This window comes from Gossypium hirsutum, chromosome A07 (genome assembly GCF_007990345.1).
Source record: "Gossypium hirsutum isolate 1008001.06 chromosome A07, Gossypium_hirsutum_v2.1, whole genome shotgun sequence".
Taxonomy (NCBI): domain Eukaryota; kingdom Viridiplantae; phylum Streptophyta; class Magnoliopsida; order Malvales; family Malvaceae; genus Gossypium; species Gossypium hirsutum.
In genome coordinates, this window is record NC_053430.1 from 22,927,575 (window position 1) to 22,953,502 (window position 25,928).

The 25,928-nt window shown below is 34.1% G+C and overlaps 1 protein-coding gene and 1 non-coding gene across 2 annotated transcripts; one reads left to right on the forward strand and one right to left on the reverse strand.

Annotated features, from left to right (window-relative positions):
* Positions 1-368: 368 nt before the first annotated feature.
* LOC107953219 (zinc finger protein BALDIBIS) lies at positions 369-2,814 on the forward strand. The gene is made up of 3 exons (XM_016888457.2): positions 369-878; positions 962-1,358; positions 1,511-2,814. Exons 1-3 carry the CDS (start codon positions 755-757, stop codon positions 2,505-2,507), a joined length of 1,518 nt encoding a protein of 505 aa, XP_016743946.2. The 5' UTR covers positions 369-754; the 3' UTR covers positions 2,508-2,814.
* An 18,912-nt stretch (positions 2,815-21,726) lies between these two features.
* Positions 21,727-21,833, reverse strand: LOC121204174 (small nucleolar RNA R71). The gene has a single exon (XR_005899103.1). It is a non-coding gene; the product is annotated as a small nucleolar RNA R71 (small nucleolar RNA).
* Between the last annotated feature and the right edge of the window lie 4,095 nt (positions 21,834-25,928).

The window sequence follows — 25,928 nt, forward strand, 5'->3', positions numbered from 1 at the left end:
GAACTACAAAATTTAAAAATAAATATTAATAACCAACAAGAAATATACGCATAATTAAAAAAATCACGGTTACTTTACATCATGTCAGTAACTATTATATAATTATTTTTTAAAAAGGTAAGTGTTTATTATAAGAATAAGTAAATTATTACTTGTTAAACTATTTAATGAAATATATAATTGGGTGAATTTACAGTCTCTTAAAATTTTTCCTTTTTTGTTTTGTTCAGATCCCTTACTACTTTTTTTTTTTTTAATTTCACCTCATCTGACCTTTTTGCATGATCTCTCTCACATGTAGCATTTTAAAACGATTGCAAATAATATAATAATTATATATCAGAATTACTTATATATAAAGGTGGTCCTGCTGAGTCTATGGCTGACTGACTTCGAGGGAGCTCGTGTAAGATAAGCAGATAAAAAAAATATATTCCCTCCAGCTACCTTTCTTTTTGGTTTTTTCTTTGGGTTAATTTTAAGCCAAAACTGAACAACCTCTTCAACCAAACCCCATATTCATATACATATATATAGTTTCACTGAGTTTGAAAAAGTTCAAAAATCAATCTTTCCCTTCTTTCAGAATCCAAAAAGAAAAACCCAAAAGAGAGAGAGATCTGTTGGGTTGTGTTTTACTTTGTAGCAAATTAAGCTTCTTCTATTTTGTAGTATAAACTAAATCACCAGGTTTGAACCAGTAGTTTAGTTTAGGTTTCACGAAGCTGCTTCAATTCATCAAAGTATATCAGAAATGATGTCTCCAGATGGGCTTTCGATTCCCTCAACTGTCAAAGGTTTAGCTCAAGCTCAACAACCAAATCCAAACCCTAACCCTAATCCAGTGAAGAAGAAAAGAAATTTTCCAGGAACGCCAGGCAAGTTTATGTAATATCAAGTTATCACTATTATTAACTTTTAGAAGTGTATTTTCTTGATGGATTTTTGTTGAATTAAGCAGATCCAGATGCAGAGGTTATAGCTTTGTCCCCAAAATCTCTCATGGCGACCAACAGATTCCTCTGTGAAATCTGCAATAAAGGTTTCCAAAGGGACCAGAATTTACAACTCCATAGGAGAGGTCACAATCTGCCATGGAAGCTGAAGCAAAGAACAAACAAAGAAGTTAGAAAGAAAGTTTACATCTGCCCTGAAAAGACCTGCGTTCACCATGACCCATCCAGAGCTCTAGGAGACCTCACTGGCATCAAGAAGCACTTCAGCCGGAAACACGGCGAGAAGAAATGGAAGTGTGAGAAATGTTCCAAGAAATACGCAGTTCAGTCGGATTGGAAAGCTCACAGTAAGATTTGTGGCACTCGAGAGTATAGATGTGACTGTGGAACTCTCTTTTCCAGGTAACTCCAAATGCTTATATATAGTTTATGGGGAATTTCGTATGATTATTAGTTTTTTGGAGTATTTAATGAGGTCTGACCCTAAAATGGCTGCTCTTAGTTAACGATTCGAGAAGGGTTTTTATTAGTTTCTTTCTTTTTATATCATACAGGAAGGATAGCTTCATAACTCATAGAGCTTTCTGCGATGCTTTAGCTGAAGAAAGTGCAAGATTCACCTCGGTTTCAACGAATGTTAACCCAGCGGCAGCATCCTTTAGAAATGATTTGATACATGGGGCCAATAACAATGGGATGCACCAATTTTCATCAGGGTTTAGGCCAGAGTTCGGTGGTTTAGAGCTAGTCGACAACCTCAACTCAAATGGGCAAAACCCAAGGCTACAGTTATGGCTTGACGAAGCTAATAACCCTTTTGGTATCCCCAGTAATACAAACGCTTTCTTAGCACCAAAATCTACAAGCTTTCCTGACTTGGGAATGGCACCAATGAACATGTTTGGATCACTGACTACACACTGGCTCGGCAAGTACCCAGAAGATGCATCATTTGCAGGTGCAAACCTCAACATGTCAGCATTGCGACAAGGACCAAAACAAGAAGAAGAGAACAAGGGAGATTTGTCTGAATCCATAACATCTTTGTATTCCAACAATAGTCTCCAACAACAACAACAACAAAACCACACTCACATGTCAGCCACTGCACTCTTGCAAAAAGCAGCCCAGATGGGATCTACAAGAAACAACCCAGCAATTAACAACAGTGGCTTTGGGTTAATCAGCTCCAACACTTACGACCAAAACAAGAACCATGTTTACAAGCTATTCAAGCAAACGAACGACCAATCTGACAACATAAATGAATTAGTGAGTTCACTGTCCTCAAATCAAGCAGCCATTGTGAAAGACGGGTCTGCATTAGATGATTTAAAGTCGAGCTCATTTGTTAGAAACGCCAGCAGCAAAGGGAAACAAGGTGACCAAGCGGTTGTACTTGCATCGAAGCTGAATAACACAAATTCAAATGAAGTTGAATCGAGCTTAACCAGAGATTTTCTTGGCGTGGGAGGTGAATCAAGCAGACCGTTGTTGCAACAAGAGCTAGCCAAGTTTGCTTCAATGGGTTCCATTCACCCATGGAGTTGATTTAGAGTAGTGGACACTCACACCATGTAAATCAAACAACGAGTCATGGACTGGGAAATGGAGTCTTGTGAAAGGTGGTGGGGGCCACTGGACTGCGGTGGTGGAAGAGACTGAAGAGAAAAAGAGACTTGGCAGTGGTTTGGGCCCTCCATGCACGTAGATTTTTCACCGTTTTTATTACTACTATAGTTCCTGTGTTTTTTTTCTTTCAACTTTCATTAATTTGCATTGTCTTTTCATCCCTTCTACTGTGACGGCTATGACAAATTTCCTAGCTGGACTCCAAATAAAATCAGACAATTACCTATGTTTTCAGCCTCTATGACTGACCTTCCTTCTATGTCAAAATGTTCAACTCAATCAATACCCACTTTTCTTTGCTTTTTCTCAAATACCCACTTTTCCTTCGTGTCGTGCATGAAAAAAAAAATTGTTTTGCAGTTTGCATGAGGTGATGAAAAAATACAAGGGAATATTGTATATGTAAAAATAATATTATTGAAAGAGATGGTTATACTTTTTAAAAAATTATCTCTTATTAATTGTAAAACCAACACCAAAAATACTTTTGTCATAAAAAAATGGTGGTACTAGCAGTTGCGAAAATTCACCGTTTAACATTTTTATAATTAGATTAAATTTTATTGATGTAATATTTTTTCTCCCAATTTATAATGTTGAGAGGGTAAAAATATTTTGTCTAATTTTATAAATGAAATTAAAAATTCATTATATATGCATTATTTTAGAATATTTTTTTATTTTTAATATAATTTATAGATTTTGAGCATATTTATCAGAATAGGTATGTTTTCCCCTATCTCTACAGTCGGGTTTTTTTAAGGGTTTGGGTTATGGATTTGTTAGGGTTATTTTTTTAAAGTTTAGGGTATTTTAGGGTAGTAAATGGATTTTAGGGTTTCGTTATGATTTAGGATTTAATGGGAGGCTGATTTGATGTCTCGTGATAAGTTTTATATTTATGATTGATCGTACTTGAAAACTAACTATTATCACGATGAAGGCAAGCGCACCTATCGAACAGTAGTATAGTTTATAGCAATATCGGAATGTCGAACCCACAGGAACTAAAAGTATTAGTATTAACTTTCTTTTTGTTATCTAGCCTAAAAATAAGGGGATTTGTTTTATCTAAACTAATTAACTAAACTAAGAATAAACAGAAAGTAAATTGGGGAAATACTTTTGGGAAAACTGATTTATTTAGACAATACCCAAAGGAAAAATCCACCTAGACTTCTCTTGTTATTTGACTCTGAATCAGACGATTTGTTCACATGACTTGATCCATAGGAATCCTTAATTTATATTATTATCTCTCTTGAGACTAACAACATCTAACCCTAGGTTGATTAATTGAAATATCTTTCTAATTAAAACCCTTAGTGTTGCATTAACTCGATCTATGGATTTCCTTATTAGGTTTGACCCTAATCTGGTAGATTTATGTCGCCCTATGTCTAGGGGTGCAATCAACTCTGCTTAATTATGCTAGATCTACTCTTAGATAGAGACTTTTGCTCCTCTGAATAAACACATCAATACTTGAATCAATGTCCTGGAATATTAAGACAAGAATTAAGAACACATAATTAAGAACAAATCAAGTATTTATCATATAATTCAGAAAATAATAACAAGATCTGTCTTAGGTTTCATTCCCCTTAGGTATTTAGGGGATTTAGTTCATATGTGTAAAAGAAAACATCTCAGAAGAATAATAACAAAACATAAAGAAAACCCCAAAACCTCTGAAGGAAATTGAAGGGAGATCTTCAGTCTTGAAGGAGAATCCGGCTTCTGAGATGGATCAATCGGCTTTCTTCGAGTAATTCCTTGCCTCCTACTCTGTGTATCCTTTCTAGGTACCTCCTGGGGTGTTTATATAGGCTTTAGAATGCTTCAAAACCCTCAAGAGTGGCCTTTTCCAAATAGGACTAGACTTGGGTTCGACAGGGACATGCCCGTGTGACACGTCCGTGTGAGGTGGCTTAGGCCGTGTTGTAATTTATTAAATAGACACGGGCGTGTAAACTACCCGTGTGAGGAAGTCCAGGCCGTGTTGATTTCCCACGTTGACTCATTTTCTCCGTTTTTGGCCCGTTTCTCGCTCTTTTTACTCTCCTATGCTTACCTAAGTATAAAACATGAAATTAAAGGATTAGGAGCATCGAATTCCAAAAATCTGATGATAATTCATCCAAAAATATGCTAAACATGGGATACAAATATGTATAAATTACGACTTATCAAATACCCCCACACTTAAGCGTTTGCTTGTCCTCAAGCAAAATCCTCAACTCATGATCGCGTGGTTTCGTGATAGGTTTTAAATATTTATAATTAATCGTTCTTGAAACTAACTATTATCGCGATATAGGCAAGTGTACCTATCGGACAGTACTATAATTCTAGCAAGACCGGATTGTCGAACCCAAAAGAACTAAAAGTACTAGTAATGTCTGTCTTTTTATTATCTAGCCTAAGAATAAAGAGGTTTTGTTTTAACTAACTAATTATCTAAACTAAGAACTCACAGAGAATAGAATTGGGGAATTGATTTTGGGGAAAATCGATTGACTTAAGACAATACCTAAGGAAAAATTCACCTAGACTTTCCTTATTATTCTGGCTCTGAATTGGACGATTTATTCATTCAACTTGTTTCGTAGAGATCCTTAAGTTATGTTATTATCCCTATTTAAGACTAATAACATCTAATCCCTAGACTGAATAATTGAGACTTTTCTCTAATTAACACCTTAGGGTTGCATTAACTCGATCTATGAATCCTCTTATTAGGTTTCACCCTAATCCGACAAAATCTTGTCACCCTATCTCTAGGCGCGCAATCAACTCCACTTAATTATGACAAATGTACTCTTAGACAGGGTCTATTCCTCTTCTTAATAAGAGCTTATCTTGAATCAGTATCCTGGGATATCAAAACAAGAATTAAGAACACATAATTAAGAACAAGTTAAATATTTATCATACGATTCAGAAAATAATAACAAGATTCGTCTTAGGTTTCGTTCCCCTTAATTATTTAGGGGTTTTAGTTCATAACTAAGTAAGAAAACATCTCAGAATAATAAAGAATACAAAACATAAAGAAAACCCAAAACTCCTGAAGGGAAATTGAGGGGAGATCTTCAGTCTTGATGGTGAATCCGGCTTCTGAGATGGATCAATCGGCTTCATTGGAGTAATTCCTTACTCCCTATTCTGTGTGTCTTTTTCTTCCTCCTCTAGGGTGTATTTATAGGCTTTGGAATGCCTAAGAGCCCTCAAAATTAGCCTTTTCCGAATTGGACTCAACTTTGGCTCGGCAAGGACACTCCCGTGTTCGATTAGTTTAGGCCGTGCTCAAGCCTGCCAAATTGACACGGCTGTGTGGTATGCCCGTGTGAGGAGGTCCAGGCCGTGTTGATTTCATACTTTGGCCCATTTTCTCCGTTTTTGGCCCGTTTCTCGTTCCTTTTGCTCTTTTAAGTATAAAACATTAAATTAAAGCATGAGGAGCATCGAATTCATCAATTCTAATGGAAAATCATCCATAAAATACGTTAAGCATGGGGTAAAAATATGTATAAATTACGGTTTATCAGTAATTCGGACGAGGCTCGAACGTCTAGCGACCATGTCAACCCCTCTGCGAATAAACGCGTTGCCCAAGGCCAAACATGATCGTCCGCTACTTGAAGTTGCCGACAACAGACACGTGAACCAGCTACACCACCGCACAGCAGTACTAACGCTACTGAAGATTCAAGTCCACCCCCTCGCCCGAAGAATATGTTTGATCAACATGAAATGGCCAACATAATAGACGAGGTCGTGCCAACACCATTCCCACCGAAGGACAATTGCGAGGATTTTTGAATTTTTCAACCTCAGAACATCGCACACGATACGACGACATTCGACAACACCCACTCCCGGTCTGTAAGCAAATCGATTCCACCACTCATAATATGCTAGATATTCATGCTGCTGTGACTACTTATTTTGATGCTATTGGTTGGAGCTCTTTTGCAAACATATCTTGTGATGCATATTATGAGTTGATATATAAGTTTTACACCACATCTAGCTTTAATACTACTGTATTACTACAACACCCCTTACCCATGTCCGACGCCGGAACAGGGTACGAGGCATTACATGACTTAAACATACACCTTCATGCAAAAACCAGGCCATAAAATCTTTTTTAATTCAAAACCTTTCAAACACATGCATGTCGTCCCTTATTTGGGTCTACGAAGCCCAAAATACTCATCGAAATTGATTTGGGACTAAACCGAGAACTTTAAGAAGTTTCAGGAAAACCTAAAATTTTTTCCATGAAATAGGGTCACACGCCCGTGTGGACATAGGGACATGCCCAAATGCCTTTGGCACGCCCGTGTCCTCAGGCTGTGTAACTCTCTGTTAATGACGTCAGTATGCACATCGAACCACACGACCAGGCCACACACCCGTATCTCTAGGTCGTGTCTCTCACACGGTTGAGACACACGTCTGTGTCTCAACTCATGTGGCCAACACTTAGGTTATTTTCCAAGCCTTCATGTTACCCATATACAACCTTATACACATCAAAATCGCAAATCATGTCACTATTTTAGTGATTAAACACGTATTATTAAGACATATCCTTAACATTAACATGTCCTCTTTTATCATTATACTATGGTTACCAACTTATTCATCGAGCGCTCATGTTCAATCAGTATCACGTTGTGTTTATAACGTACAATTACTATATGGCTATGACCACCTCAGTTGGTCATAGAGCATACATCCAACACACATATCATATTACTAACCATGCATGGTAAACAAACATAATCACATTATAAACGTTAGACATGACATGAATAGCTAGGCTTACAAGTCATAATCAATATGAGCCATATCTCATGGCCATATGCATATAACTCAATATAAGCCAACATATTTGGCCAAATCAAAATAATACATGTCTATTAACTAAATCCCTATACATGCCACTCACTTGAAAATTTCTAATATATACTTTATTTTTTTTAGAGGTAGCGACTTGATAGTGTGATGCCGCCTCCAACGATCTCCAACCCCGAGATAACCTGAAAACACTAAAGGAAAGGAAAGGAAGGGAGTAAGCTTTATAGCTTAGTAAGACTGTATGAAAATAATAAGCGACTTTTCAACTTGCTTCTCATAGTAATACAACCCTATTTGCATTTTTACTCATATTCCAGCAAGCTGTCTTATCGAGTCACAATCACTAAATCATTTATATCTGGAGCTACAAAACTCCAAATTATGTTCTGCTAATTTTACCTGAAACTAGACTCACATATATTATTACCATAAAATTTTTAGAATTTTTGGTTTAGCCAATTAGTACAGTTTATTTCTTAAAGCTACCCTTTTTTGCTGTCTGATAGTTTTGACCCCTCTTCACTAACAATGTATTATCTCATAATACGAGACTTGGATGATGTTCCCGTCTATTTATGTTGAAAATAGACTCATTAAGAGTTCTAATAATATAAATTATAACTCATAACTATTTTTTTAAAATTTTCAATGATTTTCTCAAATCAGAATAGGGGATTTCGAAGTCATTCTGACTCTGTATCACAACAACTAAAATATTTCATAGTATGAAACTCTTTTGCTTACACAATTTCTTCTATGTGAAAGTAGACTCATTAGGATTTAATTTCATATTTTATTCAGCCTCTAACTCAATTTCTACAATTTTTGGTGTATTTTCAAAGTCGGACTACTACTGCTGTCCGAAACTATTTTATTATTACATTTCACTCTTTCATGATCATTTTTAAATGGGCATTTATGCCAATCTATTTCTCCTTTCATGTTCATTAGTCCACCAAGTAACGGAATATACATTTCATGTCTCAATTTAATGTGACCTCAAAGCCTCACACGAATTCATCAATTACATTTCAACCATCATGATAAGAATACATATTTGTACATCATAAACATAAAACCATAATCACAAGGTCATCACAAATTTCATTTTCATAGGCATGACTTACTTATTTGTATCTTTACCAAAGGTGCATCGTTACATGTTCGTAATAGCATTTGAACTTCAAATACATACCAGTACCTCTTCAACATGCTCATATATTTACCTTCTCGCTTTCATCACAAGCTTTGAAATATCTGCTGAACCACTTGGAATATCAAAGGATAATCAGGAAATCTTACACATATCAATGCTGATGCCATATCCCAGATATGGTCTTACACTGGCTCTCATATGTCGAGGCTGATGCCATATCCTAGACATGGTCTTACACTAGCTCTTATCTGTCGGTGCCGATGCCATGTCCCAGACATGGTCTTACACTGACACATATCAAGCCGATGCCATGTCCCAGTGATCGTGATTTTATGTGATAAGTTTTATAAATTTATAATGGATCATTCTTTAAACTAACTATTATCACGATGAAGGCAATTGTACCTATCGAACAATAGTATAGTTTTAGCAAGACCGGATTGCCGAACCTAAAGGAACTAAAAGTACTAGTAATGGCTGTCTTTTTATTATCTAGCCTAAGAATAATGGGGTTTATTTTAACAACTAATTAACTAAACTAAGAAATCACAGAAAATAGAATTGGGGAATTACTTTTGGAAAACTTGATTGATTGAGACAATACCTAAGGAAAAATCCACCTAGACTTCACTTGTTATTTGACTCTGAATCGGACGATTTATTCATTTGACTTGATCCGTAAAAATCCCTAAGTTATATTATTATCTCTCTCGAGACTAACAACGTCTAACCCTAGGTTGAATAATTGAAATATCTTTCTAATTAACTCCCTAGGGTTGCATTAACTCGATCTATGGATCCCCTTATTAGGTTTCACCCTAATCTGGCAAAATCTTGTCACCCTATCTCTAGGCGCGCAACCAACTCTGCTTAATTATGACAAATGTACTCTTAGACAGGGTCGATTCCTCCTCTGAATAAGAGCTTAACTTGAATCAATATCCTGGAATATCAAAACAAAAATTAAGAACACACAATTAAGAACAAGTTAAATACTTATCTAACAATTCAGATAATAATAACAAGATCTGTCTTAGGTTTCATTCCCCTTAGGTATTTAGGGGTTTTAGTTCAAAACTAAAAAGGTAAACATCTCAGAAGAATAATGAATACAAAACATAAAGAAAAACCCAAAACTCCTGAAGGGAAATTGAGGGGAGATCTTCAGTCTTGATGATGAATCCAGCTTCTGAGATGGATCAATCGGCTTTCCTTGAGCAGTTCCCTGTCTCCTCCTCTGTTCCTCCCCTTCTTCCTCCTCCTCTAAAGTGTATTTATAGGCTTTAGAATGCCTAAGAACCTTCAAAATTGGCCTTTTCCGAATTGGACTCAACTTGGGCTCGGCAAGGACACGCCCATGTGACATGCCCGTGTGATTATTTCAGGCTGTGGTCAAGCCTGTTAAATAGGCACGGCTGTGTGGTCCACTCGTGTGAGTCGTGCTTCGATTTTGCCAAATTGACATGGCCGTGTGGTCTGTCTGTGTGAGGAGGTCCAGACAGTGTTAATTTCGTACGTTGGCCCATTTCCTCCGTTTTTGGCCCGTTTCTCGTTCCTTTCACTCTCTTATGCTCACCTAAGTATAAAACATGAAATTAAGGCATTAGGAGCATCGAATTCACCAATTTTAAGGAAAATTCATCCATAAAATGTGCTAAGCATGGGATAAAAATATGTATGAATTATAATTTATCACCCAGACATGGTCTTACACTGGCTCACATAACAGCAGTGTCTCGATGCCCGTATCCTAGGTATTTCCAAAGGTCCAATCGAGATTTCTCAAGGGTCACATCGTAGCCAAGCCCGTTCGAAGAATTGATCATACAATTCGCAAGATTCGTCACCATAAGAACTTTCATTTCATTTCATCATCCTATAATTTACTCATCTCAACAAGATGTCATATTTCATAAAATTTCCAATATTTCATAAATACAGCAAGTGAAATCGACATATTAAGTTTTCGATTATTTCATAGGGGTATAACATTTTCTCAAACACCCTAGCACTAACACATAATTCAATACAATAATAGTAAGAATATTTTCAAGTCTAACAATAATAACTTTAATAACATGCTTATTTAATCACACAGACTTACCTCGAATACGAAAACAACAATTTTACCATTAGTCCATAACCTTGTATTTTTCTGAATTAAGCCCGAATCTCGATTTCCTTGATCTAGCTAGATGAAATTCACTCATTTAATTAATGTACTAATCCTTTTGGACCTAAAACATATTTTGGAAAAATTTACATTTTTGCCCCTAAACTTTTATATAATTACGAATTTACCCCAAGGCTCGGAAATTGAAATTTATTTGATTTTTATAAGATTTAAGACATGTTGAACATTTTTATCTTCTATGGAAACCTCAAATTCTCACTATTTCATGCTTTTATAAGCATTAACAACCTTTACTAATTAACTCGTTTTAACCATTTTCAACGAAAATCACTTAACAAAAATAGTTCTCCTAACCTCAAGCATCCTTATTCTACCATTAAACATCAAAATGCATAATTATCTAGCATGGGTCATTTTTTTAACTTCATTTTTCATGCAAATAAATGGTAGAAATAGAAAGGTTAAGCTTTTAGGATCTCAAAAATACGAAGAACATTAAAAACGGGGCTCAAATGCACTTACAATTGAGTTTTGAAAAGCTTGAAACCATAGCCATGGAGTCATGTAAATTTCGGCAGCCATATGAAGAAGATGAGCATATTTTTTTTGGGTTTTATTTTGTCTTTTATGCCTTAAAACACCCAAATGACCAAAATGCCCTTTTTACTAACCCTTCAATTTTTACCCTTCTATGTCTAGTTTTGTCCATACTAAAATATGATGGTTTATTTGCCATTTAAATACCTCTAGTTTAAAAACCCATTTCATACAAGTACTTATATTCTAGAACTTATATTTTGCAATTAATGCTATTTAATCCCAATAATAAAATTGGGCACTTTATCAATAAAATTTACTTAACAAAAATTACACACAATCACTCAAACATACCATGGACTCTAAAATAGTCATAAAATAAATATTTCTACTTCGAATTTGTGGCCTCGTAACCACTGCTCTGACTAGGCCCTATTTTAGGCTGTTACAATTCTCCCCCTTATGGATTTTCGTCCCCAAAAATCTTACCAGGAAAGTGGTTTTGGTATTCACATAAACTTCTCTTTCCCATAATCAGTATCATAAGTGATTCATTACTATACTATACCTCGGCTAAATTTCAACATCTACCTACGAGTTCATATACACAAAGGTCTCATCTATGCCATCATGTCACATATACACACATGCTTGAATCTTTTCAAATTCGGATAATAAAACTAGTCAATTCATCTTGGTCTTACATTCTCTATTTCACACAATCCGTTTAATGGAGACTAGTATTCCGAGAAATCCGACAATCACAAAGACACGAAGTCTCATCAATCTGACGAGTGGGAATTCAGTACATGCCGGCATGATTTACAGATCTCACCAAACATTTAACAATAAGTTACATCACATTCTTTTTTAAGATAGAAATAATTCTGATAGGGCCTCGAGAATAATCCTTTCTCATTTCTATTCTAATATCAACAGTGCAGAAGATAGTTCCGGTAAAACCTGATGTTCAGCTCTAACCCTGTAAAACAACTCAAATCTTTTTGTGGTATCGAATGCTCTAAGTTATCACATTATCTTATTGTTTTAAAACATATCACAATTCATACAATAGTGCATCATTGAAAATTAAAAAGTCTCTGCCCAAGTGTAGATTATACCAATTCAAATGCTTCGGTTAATAATATTCTAATCTATCCAAGTTTTGCTAATCATGGATTAAGCCATTCGATTTTCATAAGACGAAAATTTTATCATACAATCATTTGGAATTCACTCATCATACTAAACAAAGGCTATTTTACTTGCATTAACTCAAATGACCAATATATCTCAACTGAAAACATTAGCTTTGATTAACTTACTTTAGAAAATAGATCTATCATACCAATTGAAATTCAAAAGTTTCATCATTTATGCCTTTGCCGATGTCAAATCCTTACACGCAAATTAGAGAAATCCCAAGGTACGGTACTATATCAGAAGACCAAAAACAAACTCTTAAGGAAATATGAGATACCTCAATAATTCCTCAAAGAGAAAAAGTCCAAAAGAAAATGTCATTTCATTCCACTGGAATCAAATGCAACAATTAAGGGAAACAGAATTATAGCATCATTGCACTTTCTCATAAGTTCCCAACAAACTGAATATAACAGAATACCAGAGAAAAGTTGCGCAAAAACATATTATAACTCGGTCAGACCGACAATGCCTTCGTCTGACATTTAGATCAGATAGCATTCTTATATAACAAGAATTTTTATCAGAAGATAGACAACCACTATAATACTTCCGAGAATAATGATCTCTTAAAATATATCAAAAGAGACAATCATCATCTACTCACTATGATTTACATAATCAGACATTTCATGTTTTAAATATTATTCCTCTAACCATTTCTGTCATAAAAAATCCCATATTGTTACACTTTTTTAACCTCGTACCTGAGTAATTCGATTTACCAAAGTACGTTTCTTCTCTAACTGTGACAGTGCATTATTCACATAATCTTTATGTCAACTTAATATTTTCTAGCTCTGACTTATCAACTCATTCTCAATCTCTAATCATGTTTATAAATATTTCTCCACTGAACTCTTTGGTTTCATACTTGTGAATTTATCCAGCGCAACTCTCGTGAAATTCCATTAAAATACATCATTCTGATAAGGGGGTGAGGTCGTAAGGCCTCTGACTCGACTCTCATATACATATACATGTAACACAACTTTCGTCATCATAGCAACATCATCAAAATCATATCATTCATTTCAGACAGATCGACATTCATATTCATTTTACACCAACTTTCCAGTTGTCTCATTCAGACAAGTATTCTCATACATGAACTTTATGAATTCTAAGTAACTTTACTTATCCCATTCATTTAATCAAACCAGTCATGTTCATATCATACGGAAGCCAATAAACGTGGATAAGTATATTCCAATCTGTACTTTCATTTCACACATCATCGTGTGCATATTATTACAAACATGTAAATCAATCCAAGTAATTTAACATTTATACTCAGACTATGTGAATTTGCCAACCATATTTATTCAAATAAGTATACATAAACATTCCTTCTACCTTTATTTTTAGTAAGTTATTTAAACACATGTATTCACTCGAACAAATCAATCATGTACACCATGGGATTATCAATCAATCATAGATAAGCTCATTATACCATGTGCACATTCTATTTCATGTTTCTCACATTACAAATATGTATATATACATTTCATGAATTCTTGTTCATACCTTTTCGAGTTTCAACTCTTCATAACTGCACTTTATTGAATACTTTGGCATCATTATCTACATGATCGGGTGTAGCTTGATTGGAGAGTACCTTGCCCACACAAGATAGTTCTCATTCGCACTGGGAGACATCACACTATCACAAACTTGTGGCATGTATAGCTAAACTCTTACACGTGCTAGGTTAGTCTGAGAACCGACTAAGCCATGCTATGATATCACTAAATGTAACACCCCTTACCCATGTCCAACGCCGAAACAGGGTACGAGGCATTACATGACTTAAACATACACATTCATGCAAAAACTGGGCCATAAAATCTCTTTTAATTCAAAACCTTTCAAACACATGCATGTCGTCCCTTATTTGGGTCTACGATGCCCAAAACATTCATCGGAATAAATTTAGGACTAAACCCAGAACTTTAAGAAGTTTTAGGAAAACTTAAAATTTTTTCCATGAAACAGGGTCACACGCCCATGTGGAGATACGGACATGCCCGTATGCCTTTGGCACGCCCGTGTCCTCAGGCTATATAACTCTCTATTAATGACGTCAGCATGCACATTGAACCACACGGTCGGGCCACACGCTCGTGTCTCCAGGCCGTGTCTCTCACACGGTTGAGACACATGTCTTTGTCTCAGCTCGTGTGGCCAACACTTAAGCTATTTTCCAAGCTTCCATGTTACCCATAATCTTTTACAACCTTATGCACATCAAAATCGCAAATCATGGCACTACTTTAGTGATTAAACACTCATTATTAAGACATATCCTTAACATTAACATTTCCTCTTTTATCATTATATTATGGTTACCAACTTATTCATCAAGCACTCATGTTCAATCATTATCACGTTGTGTTTATAACGTACAATTACTATATGGCTATGACCACCTCAGTTGGTCATAGAGCATACATCCAACACACATGTGATATTACTAACCATGCATGGCAAACAAACATAATCACACTATAAATGTTAGATATGACATGAATAGCTAGGCTTACAAGCCATAATCAATATGAGCCATATCTCATGGCCATATGCATATAACTCAATATAAGCCAACACATTTGGCCAAAGCAAAATAATGCATGTCAAATAAGCCAACACATTTGGCCAAAGCAAAATAATGCATGTCAATTAACTAAATCCCTATACATGCCACTCACATGAAAATTTCTAATATATACTTTATTTTTTTTAAAGGTAGAGACTTGATAGTGTGATGTTGCCTCCGACGATCTCCAACCCTGAGCTAACTTGAAAACACTAAAGGAAAGGAATGGAAGGGAGTAATCTTTATAGCTTAGTAAGTCCGTATGAAAATAATAAGTGATTTATCAACTTGCTTCTCATCGTAATATAACCCTATTTGCATTTTTACTCATATTCTAGTCAAGCTGTCTTCTCGATTCACAGTCACTAAATTATTTATATCTGGAGCTACGAAACTCAAAATTAAGTTCCATTAATTTTACCTAAAACTAGACTCACATATTTTCTTACTATAAAATTTTCAAAATTTTTGGTTTAGCCATTTAGTACAGTTTATTCCTTAAAGTTACTTTTTTTGCTGTCTGACACTTCTGACTCCTCTTCACTAAAAATGTATTATCTCATAATACAGGACTTGGATGATGTTCCCGTATATTTCTATTGAAACTAGACTTATTAAGAGTTCTAAAAATATAAATTATAACTCATAAATATTTTTTTAAAATTTTCAATGATTTTCTCAAATCAGAACAGGGGATTTTGAAGTCATTCTGACTCTGTCTCAAAAAAACTAAAATATTTCATAGTATAAAACTTTTTTGCTTACACAATTTCTTCTATGTGAAAATATACTCATTAGGATTTAATTTCATATTTTATTCAGCCTCTAACTCAATTTCTACAATTTTTGGTGTATTTTCAAAATCGGACTACTACTGTTGTCTGAAACTGTTTTATTACTACATTTCACTCTTTCATGATCATTTTTAAATGGGCATTTATGCCAATCCATTTCTCCTTTCATGTTCATTAGGCCACCAAAGAATGGAATATACATTTCATGTCTCAATTTAATGTGGCCTCAAAGCCTCAAACGAATTCATCAATCTCATTTCAACCATCATGATAAGAATACATATTTGTACATCATAAACATAAAACCATAATCACAAGGTCATCACAAATTTCATTTTCATAGGCATAACTTACTTATTTGTATCTTTACCAAAGGTGCATTGTTTCATGTTCGTAATAGCATTTAACCTTCAAATACATACCGGTACCTTTTCAACATGCTCATATATTTACCTTCTCGCTTTCATCACAAGCTTTGAAATATCCGCTGAACCACTTGGAATACCAAAGGATAATTGAGAAATCTTACACATATCGATGCCGATGCCATATCCCAGATATGGTCTTACACTGGTTGTCATATATCGAGGCCGATGCCATGTCCCAGACATGGTCTTACACTGACACATATCAAGCGATGCCATGTCCCAGACATGGTCTTACACTGGCTCACATAACAGCAGTGTCTCGATACCCGTATCCTAGGTATTTCCAAAGGTCCAATCGAGATTTCTCAAGGGTCACATCGTAGCCAAGCTCGTTCGAAGAATTGATCATACAATTCACAAGATTCGTCACCATAAGAACTTTCATTTCATTTCATCATCCTATAATTTATTCATCTCAACAAGATGTCATATTTCATTGAATTTCCAATATTTCATAAATACAGCAAGTGAAATTGACATATTAAGTTTTCGATTATTTCATAGGGGTATAACATTTTCTCATACACCCTAGCACTAACACATAATTCAATAAAATAATAGCAAGAATATTTTCAAGTCTAACAATAATAACATTAATAACATTCTTATTTAATCACATGGGCTTACCTCGAATACGAAAACGACAATTTTACCATTAGTCCATAACCCGTTGTTTTCCCGAATTAAGCCCGAATCTCGATTTCCTTGATCTATCATGATGAAATTCACTCATTTAATTAATGTACTAATCATTTCGAACCTAAAATATATTTTGGAAAAAATTACATTTTTCCCCTAAACTTTTGTATAATTATGAATTTACCCCAAGGCTTGGAAATTGAAATTTATTAGATTTCTATAAGATTTAAGACATGCTGAACATTTTTCTCTTCTATGGAAATATCAAATTCTCACTATTTCATGCTTTTATAAACATTAACAACCTTTACTAATTAACTCATTTTAACCATTTTCAACGAAAATCACTTAACAAAAATCGTTCTCCTAACCTCAAGCATCCTTATTCTACCATTAAACATGAAAATGCACAATTATCTAGCATGGGTCATTTTTTTTAACTTCATTTTTCATGAAAATAAATGGTAGAAAAAGGTTAAGCTTTTAGGATCTCAAAAATTCGAAGAACATTAAAAACGGGGCTCAAATGCACTTACAATTGAGCTTTGAAAAGCTTGAAACCCTAGCCATGGAGTCATGTAAATTTCGGCAGACATATGAAGAAGATGAGTAGATTTTTTTTTGGGTTTTATTTTGTCTTTTATGCCTTAAAACACCCAAATGACCAAAATGCCCTTTTTACTAACCCTTCAATTTTTACCCTTCTATGTCTAGTTTTTTCCATACCAAAATATGATGGTCTATTTTCCATTTAAAGACCTCTAGTTTAAACCCCCATTTCAAACAAGTACTTATATTCTAGAACTTATATTTTGAAAATAATGCTATTTAATACCAATAATAAAATTGGGCACTTTATCAATAAAATTTACTTAACAAAATTTACACACAATCACTCAAACATATCATGGACTCTAAAATAGTCATAAAATAAATATTTCTACTTCGGATTTGTGGTCTCGTAACCACTGTTCCGACTAGACCCTATTTCAGGCTGTTACAATTACAGACTGTTGAAACACAACATTATCTGTTTTCATCTGCTTGGAAAGGACTTTCGAATGTCGATATCTGATTTTAATATTGCCATGGGTTTCGTTGACCCTGACAATATTCAGTCTGATTCCTATCATACTGCTATGTTAGACATTCCGAGCGACTTTAATGCTCAAGATGCCTATCGTGTTTTAACCAATTCTAATCAACTTTATAATCCGAAAACCACAAAAGACTTATTGGTAAATGAACCTGCTTTAAGATATATTCACCGATTTTTGGCATTTAGTTTTTCGAGACGAAACGGTTCATTCTCTGTTTTAATAAGAACTGAATTATTTTTCTTGTGGTGTATGCATTCCGGTTATAAAGTTAATTTAGGATATTTGTTTGCAAGAAATTTTCATGCTGTTTTGCTATGTAATCATCCTCTAATACTTAGGTCGTATATTACGAACTTAACCTCTACACTTTTTCCCTCTGAAATTGATTTCTTGTCCTTAACATCTGCATATCATATGGACAGCCAAGATAAATATTGTTTGGATTCTATGGGTTTGCTTGCCGGCACCCCTACTACGTATTATTTTGTTCCTCTAGGTACAAGGACTACTCGTGGGAATATGGTTTTTCGCCAACGTCCGCATTTTGCTACTCGAGAACAAGAGGAACAACCTCCGACTGTAGAGGCCCGTTTAAGCCAAATCGAGGCTCAACTTGGAACAATGGAAACCCAAGTCTCCACAATCCTCGACATCCTACAGAATCGTTACTCCCAACATCAACCACGTCATTAACATATATGGGGAGTGTTCTTAACTTTTTCTTTTTATTTGGGTTGCTGAGTTTTATTTCATATAATATATGCTTGAGGACAATCATAGGTTAAATAGGGGGATGGATGGTAAATATTCATGATTTTTGCTGCATGTATCTCTTTTGCATGTGTTCAATCTTACGTTAAATTCATTTGATAGTTTATTTAAACATTGAGCCTTTAATCATACTTAGTTAATTAGGACAATTGGGCAAAGTTTGAATTAAAATGTTCAAGTATATAGATTAGTCAACATTTGTGTCTTAAAATTGATATATGTAGCTAGGTTTTTTGTATAAATTGATTGTTTGGAAAATTATATTTGCTTGTTGTTAAATAAATAAATAAATAAAGGTTCAAGTTATGAGTGAAGTTTCGAAAAGGTGACCGGATTGAATAACCGGGGTAAGGTGCTTGGGTTGTCATCTTATCTCTCGTCAAAAGTTTCGAGTGACAAGTCGAAAACTTATAAACATTCCGCTAACTGAGCTTCCAAAAAAAATAAATAAAATAAGATTGTTTGAACTGAGTAACTGGGATAGGGTGCTTGGGTTGTCATCCTACTTCGCGTAAAAAGGTTCAACCGCGTCAATAATTTTATTTTTCAAACGCGTAGTTAATTAATAATGCCTTGCAAACTATCGGATTCAAACTCAATTTTATGAAATTATTTAGTTCGCATGTTTTAATTTTACGACACTTGTTGATCAAACTTTATATTTTGAGCATTTATTTATTTTTTGCCTAAGTTGTTTACATTGATTATGTATGCGAAAAGAGGCTCGATTTTTAAAATTGTAGAATAAATTTAATGTTTGAAAGAACAACATGCTTGAGGGCAAGCATGAGCTAAGTAGGGGGAGTTGATAGACATATTAATTTACATAATTCTTGTGTTTAATTTGGTTTATTTCTAAATTAATCCATGCTTAATTGGTTTTTTTATGATTTAATCTTGTCAGGGATGCAATTGGTCAAAAACGAGCAAAAAATGGGCCAACTTGAAAGTAAATCGTTGAAGTGAGGCCAAACCAAAAGGATGGAGAAAGCCAAGGACTTATTATATATTTTGACTTTGTAAAAAGCTAAAAATAGAAGATATTATTTAGTTTTATTTAGTTTTATTTTTTATTTTTATTTTATTAATTTAGGTTAGGCTATTTTTAGTAAACCCTATGTATATAAATAGGGGCTTTTAGTTCTTAGGAAATCATCCCTTATTTTGTATTCCTACTTCTATTTGGAATTAAAATACTCTCCTTTTCTCTTTCAAATTGGCGTTAAGCATTCTGCCATTTTCCATTTGGTTTTGTTTCTTTTCTCAAATTGGGCTAATTGCCTTCAAGTACTTTTCCTTTCCAACTTTCAACACCTTTCATATAAATCCATCATCTTCCACAACTTTTAAGCATGAATAAATTCATGCTACACTAAATTTCATCTTAGCTTTAGGCCAGTGTTCTTTCCAGTCTGGAATCGTGAGATACGAATTCGTGTTAAAAAAATCCGTCCTTTCGGGATTTATTTTTTTCCTAAGTATCGGGATAGACCAATCATCCCTTAAAGTTGAATTCGATTTCAAGTCAAAGTGCATGTTGGGTTAGAGTCGTGTTTGCTTATAGTTGAAGATTCGAGTCGGTCGTGCTGTATTCAGATTTTCGAGAACAAATCGAGGAAGAGGTGATCGAGTTTTTCGAGAACAAATCGAGGAAGAGGTGATCGAGTTTAAACGACCTATGCGGTTGAGGCTGTTAATTCGAGTTGGGTTCTTCAGAATGCAAGGCTGCCGGAATATTGAATCGGGAACACGTGTATCTCGGTTAGATAATCGGTAAGGGTTGGTTTATAGGTCGTACCAGAACCAGCTACTAGAGAAAGAATTGGTGGTTAGGACGTTCTTAACTGCTATAACCACTTTATCGATTGGAGGAGAAGATTAATTTTCGAGGATCGATTCTCAACACATAATTGATCGAGTCTAAGGCTAAGGCTTATTTTATCAGTTGCAAAATTATGAATTTATTTTCTAATTTATTTAATTAATTGTTTATGCTGTTTCAATTATCTAGTTTCTAAACATTTCAAAAATCCCCGATTTACTTTTATTTCTAATTTTTGCAGGTACGATTGGATTCGTGGGCACGACTATTGCCGCGACCTTCGACACGAAAGACAATTTGATCGTAAGATATTCACGGAAGTCGATTATCGCATCCAATCATTGTCGACTCGACCCTACTACCACTCTTACTACTAATTAGAGCTATTTTGTAGGAATTATATTTGGTGGTTTCGACGCCCATCAGTTGCCATATTTATTTCTTTTATGAAATTATTTACTCCCAATTTGGTTTATTTCTAACATTACTAACTTATTCTTTTTAATTTTGTGATTTTCTTCTCAGGAGTTTATGAGCATAGCTTGGATTATTAATTTACTCCCTATAAACTCTAAAACTGAGCGAACTTTCAGACAAAGAAGACGTGAACAAACAGCTCAAAGACAAGTCAATATGGACCTTGGAAATCAGAATCAAGACCAAGGTAATGAAACTGATTGTGTACGAAATCCTAGCCTCATTGCCAATGATAGGGATCGATGCATCAGACAGTATGCTGTGCCACTATTCAATGAGTTAAATGCAGGAATTAGAATGTCAGATATTGAGGCAACCCAATTTGAATTGAAACCGGTGATGTTTCAAATGCTCCAAATGGTTGGCCAATTTAGTGGTATGCCCACGGAAGATCCACATCTTCACCTTCGATTGTTTATGGAGGTTAATGATTCATTTAAGATAGCCGGTGTGACTAAAGATGCACTGAGGTTGAAGTTGTTTCTGTACTCGTTACGAGATCGAGCATGAGCATGGCTCAATTCATTGCCACCAAGTTCCATATCTACATGGCAAGAATTAGCAGAGAGATTTTTGGTTAAGTATTTCCCGCCTAGCAAAAATGCTAAGTTGAGGAACGAGATCACAAATTTCCAATAATTGGATGAAGAGTCTTTGTATGAGGCTTGTGAGCGATTCAAGGAGTTACTTCGTAAGTGTCCTTATCATGGGATTCCTCATTGTATCCAGGTCGAGACATTCTATAATGGTCTCAATGCGCATACAAGATTGATGGTAGATGCTTCTGCGAATGGTGCAATTTTGTCTAAGTCTTATAATGAGGCTTATGAGATCATTGAGAGGATCGCGAGTAATAACTATCAATGACCAACAAATCGAATAGCTTTAGGAAGACGTGTAGCCGGAATTCATAAAGCTGACACCCTCACTTCGTTATCAGCTCAGGTATTGTCTATTTCCTATATGTTGAAACAGTTTACCGCTAATAGTGCTAATAATTTTGCAGCTCAACCACCAAGTCCATTTGAAGTAATTTCCTGTGCGTTCTGTAGGGAAGGTCATTCTTTTGAAAATTGTCCATCAAATCATGAGTCAATGTACTATGTAGGGAACCAACATCAAAATAGGAGTAGATAAGGACCCCAGTCCAACTTATACAATCCTTCATGACGTAATCATCCTAAATTTTCTTGGAGCAACCAAGGAAATGGATCGAACAACAACTTCTTGCAGCATATACCCAACCAATCTCAAGGGTTTAATCAGCAAGCTCCAAAACCCCCTCAAGCAGAGACATCAAACAGTTTGGAGAACTTGTCGAAAGCGTACATGGCAAAGAATGTCGCTTTGATCTAAAGCTAAGCAGCAACACTGAAAAATTTGGAAAACCAAATGGGTCAGCTAGCTACGGATCTTCGTAATAGATTGCAAGGAACCTTGCTGAGTGATACTGAGAATCCAAGAAATTTGGGTAAAGAACATATCAAGGCAGTAGCTTTACGAAGTGGTAAAATTCTGGAACCCTTGTTGATTGATGTTGAAGATAAGCCCGTTGAGATGTGTAATGACCCAAAGTTCACAGGCATCGAAAAAGTACATTATCGGGCCTCCGTCTTAGTAAGCCAAGTTCGAAAATAATTATTAAGAATATTTGTGAGTCTAGTAGTGTGTTTAATTAAGTTTTAATTAGGTGAATTAGCTTAATTAAGAGAAAATATGAAGAAAGACTGGATTGAATAAGGGGTAAAAGTTGAATTATATATTAAAAGAAAATATAAAGGACCAAAATGGAAATATGCCAATAGTAATAGTTGAGGCGGCAAAACAATGAGAAAAATCTAAAGATTTTTAATGATTTAAGTTATTATTAATTAATACTAGAATATAATAGTATAAATTATTATTTAATTGATATTATCTTATTAAATTAATGAAATATATATAAATTAAAGCCAAATGTATGGTAATAAGATATACATTTGTAATAAAAATAAGCATACAATTGTAATTCATGGATTTAAATTACTTATTATTTAAGTAAATAGATATTTATTATTAAGTAAAAGATATTTATTAATTAAATAATTATATTATAACATTTTTATGTGATAAATAAATTAAAACATGACAAATGTATGATGATGATACATTACATGTGTAAATATAAGTAATGTTACACTTATAATAAATAGATTGATTATTAAATAGATATTTATTAAGATATTATATTATTATTAAACAAATAAAGCATAAAATAAAAGAAAATAAAACAAGAAGGAAACCAAAACAGAATAGGCTATTTGAAAGTACCAGGGGAAAAAGAAGAAAAGAAAGAAAAATGAAAAACTAGAGTTTGGAAGCTTTAAGCTTTAATTGGTAAGTCAATTAAGTCCTTTTTATTTAAATTTGATGTTTTAAAAGCTTTAGAATAAAGTTTTGTTGAAATTAAGTTGAGTTTTTGGAAGTTTTTAGGTTTTTGAACATAGTTCATGTTGAACAAAATAATGAATTAGGGGTTTAATTGAATGAATTTTAAGTTAGAATTGATTAAAGGATTAAATTGTAAACTAGGCTATAAGTTTTGGTGATTGAGGGATAAAATTGAAAGAAGTTTTAAATTAGGGTTTTATTATGAACACTTGATAGTTAAGTTGAATTTGATAGGAATTTGAATAAGAATGAAGTATGAATTAAGTTAGTAAAATGAATGAGTTAGTTAGGACCTAATTGAAAATAAGGTATAAATTGAATAGAAATTCAATTATTTGTTATAATGAGTGTTGTAATTAATGGTATAATTATTTTAATTTCCGTAGCTAACATAACATCGAAGACCTCGATAAAGAAAGGAAAGGAGAAGGTTGACGAAGAGTAATTCGAGAATTACAGTTTGTATTTCTATAAACCGAACTTAACATTTAAATTGTTGTTTTTATTATTATATGTGTATAGAAAGATATTAAGGTAAGTATTAGTGTTTGATATTGAATTGAATGTATGTGAATTTGTGCTTATTGTGAAATGGATATTGAAATGATTAATTACTGTGAATTGAGAAATGAATTGAATACCCTATTAACTGTATCGGACTGAGTCAAATATAATTGGCATGCCATAGAATTGGAAGTATTTAGGGATACTTTGACCTTGAGTCGATGAGGCACTATAAGTGTCGTACTGTTACTTCGACTTCGAGTTGATGAGACACCTTGTGTGTTGTACTATTACTGTTATTGTTACTTCAGTTTAATCCGATGAGGTACCGTATTGTTACTATTTACTTCGGCAAAGCTGATGAGGCATTGAGTGCCGTACTGGTGTGTTGGTTGGATCCGTGTATCCGTCTAGGTCCAAGTTATGTTAATAGGGGTAAACTAATGTACTGAATAATTGATAGTTACTGAATAACTAAATTGCTGTATTGAATAATTGATAGTTATTGAATAACTAAACTACTGCACTGAATATTTGATAGTTATTGAATGACTAAATTACTGTACTGAATAATTGATTGTTACTAATTAAATATGATTAGAATCATATACTTTATTGAGGAAGAGTTAAGAAATTAACATTGTTATATAAATAAGGTTTTATAGTCAAAATGGATATGAGCTAATAATTGATTTACGTATTGGTTTATAGAAATACCACTGAGTGCATACTCAGCGAATGGTTTGTTTCTGTGCGTAGGTTAGGTATAAAAGTGACTAACGACTCAGCATCCAAGTCAATCCCGAACTCAAATACATGGTGATGTATTTTCTCTTTAGAAAATGACATGTACCTAGGTTGTAATTTGTTGCTATTTTGATACATAAATATTAAAGATAAATGATGGTAATGGTTGTTCCATATAATTACATATGTCTTAAACATAGTCTATATCATAGCTTTGGGCAATTCTGTTGAATGATAATTTAAATGAATCAATTAGACATCTTATGTTAGATTGTTATAAACATAAAAATGTTAGAACTTTATGTTATTAGTTTGTTATAATTAGAGATGTATAAATTCATGAATTGATTTGTTTGGATTGGTCTCGATTTGAATTTGTAGGGAAGGTTAGATATTTATAAAGGGGTTATATTGAGTTCGCACAAAAAAAAATCAGAGTATCCGGGCAAGTCCCGATTCGATTCTAACGTGTGATTTGGACCTCGAGGGTCCATTATAGGGACTTTATAATTAAATCAAGATATGTATGTCATTTATTTTGAATTAATTGTAAATTGTCTGATAGGTTCGGTAATTCTCAATAACCCTATTCCGGCGACGGTTTGAGGTTAGGGGGTGTGATACGTGATATTCGTGACAAGTTTTAAATATTTATAATGAATTGTTCTTGAAACTAACTATTATCACGATGAAGGCAAGTGTACCTATTGAACAGTAATATAGCTTTAGCAATAGCGGATTATCGAACCCAAAGGAACTAAAAGTACTAGTATCAACTTTCTTTTAATTATCTAGCCTAAAAAATAAAAGGGTTTTTTTAGCTAACTAATTAATTAAACTAAGAAATCACAGAAAAGAAATATGGGGAAAATACTTTTTGGAAAACTCGATTGATTAAGACAATACCTAAGGAAAAATCCATCTAGACTTCACTTGTTATTTGACTCTGAATCAGACGATTTATTCATTCAACTTGTTCTGTAGAGATTCCCTAAGTTATATTATTATCTCTCTCGAGACTAACAACGTCTAACCCTAGTTTGAATAATTGAAATATCTTTCTAATTAACGCCCTAGGGTTGCATTAACTCGATCTATGGATCCCCTTATTAGGTTTCACCTTGATC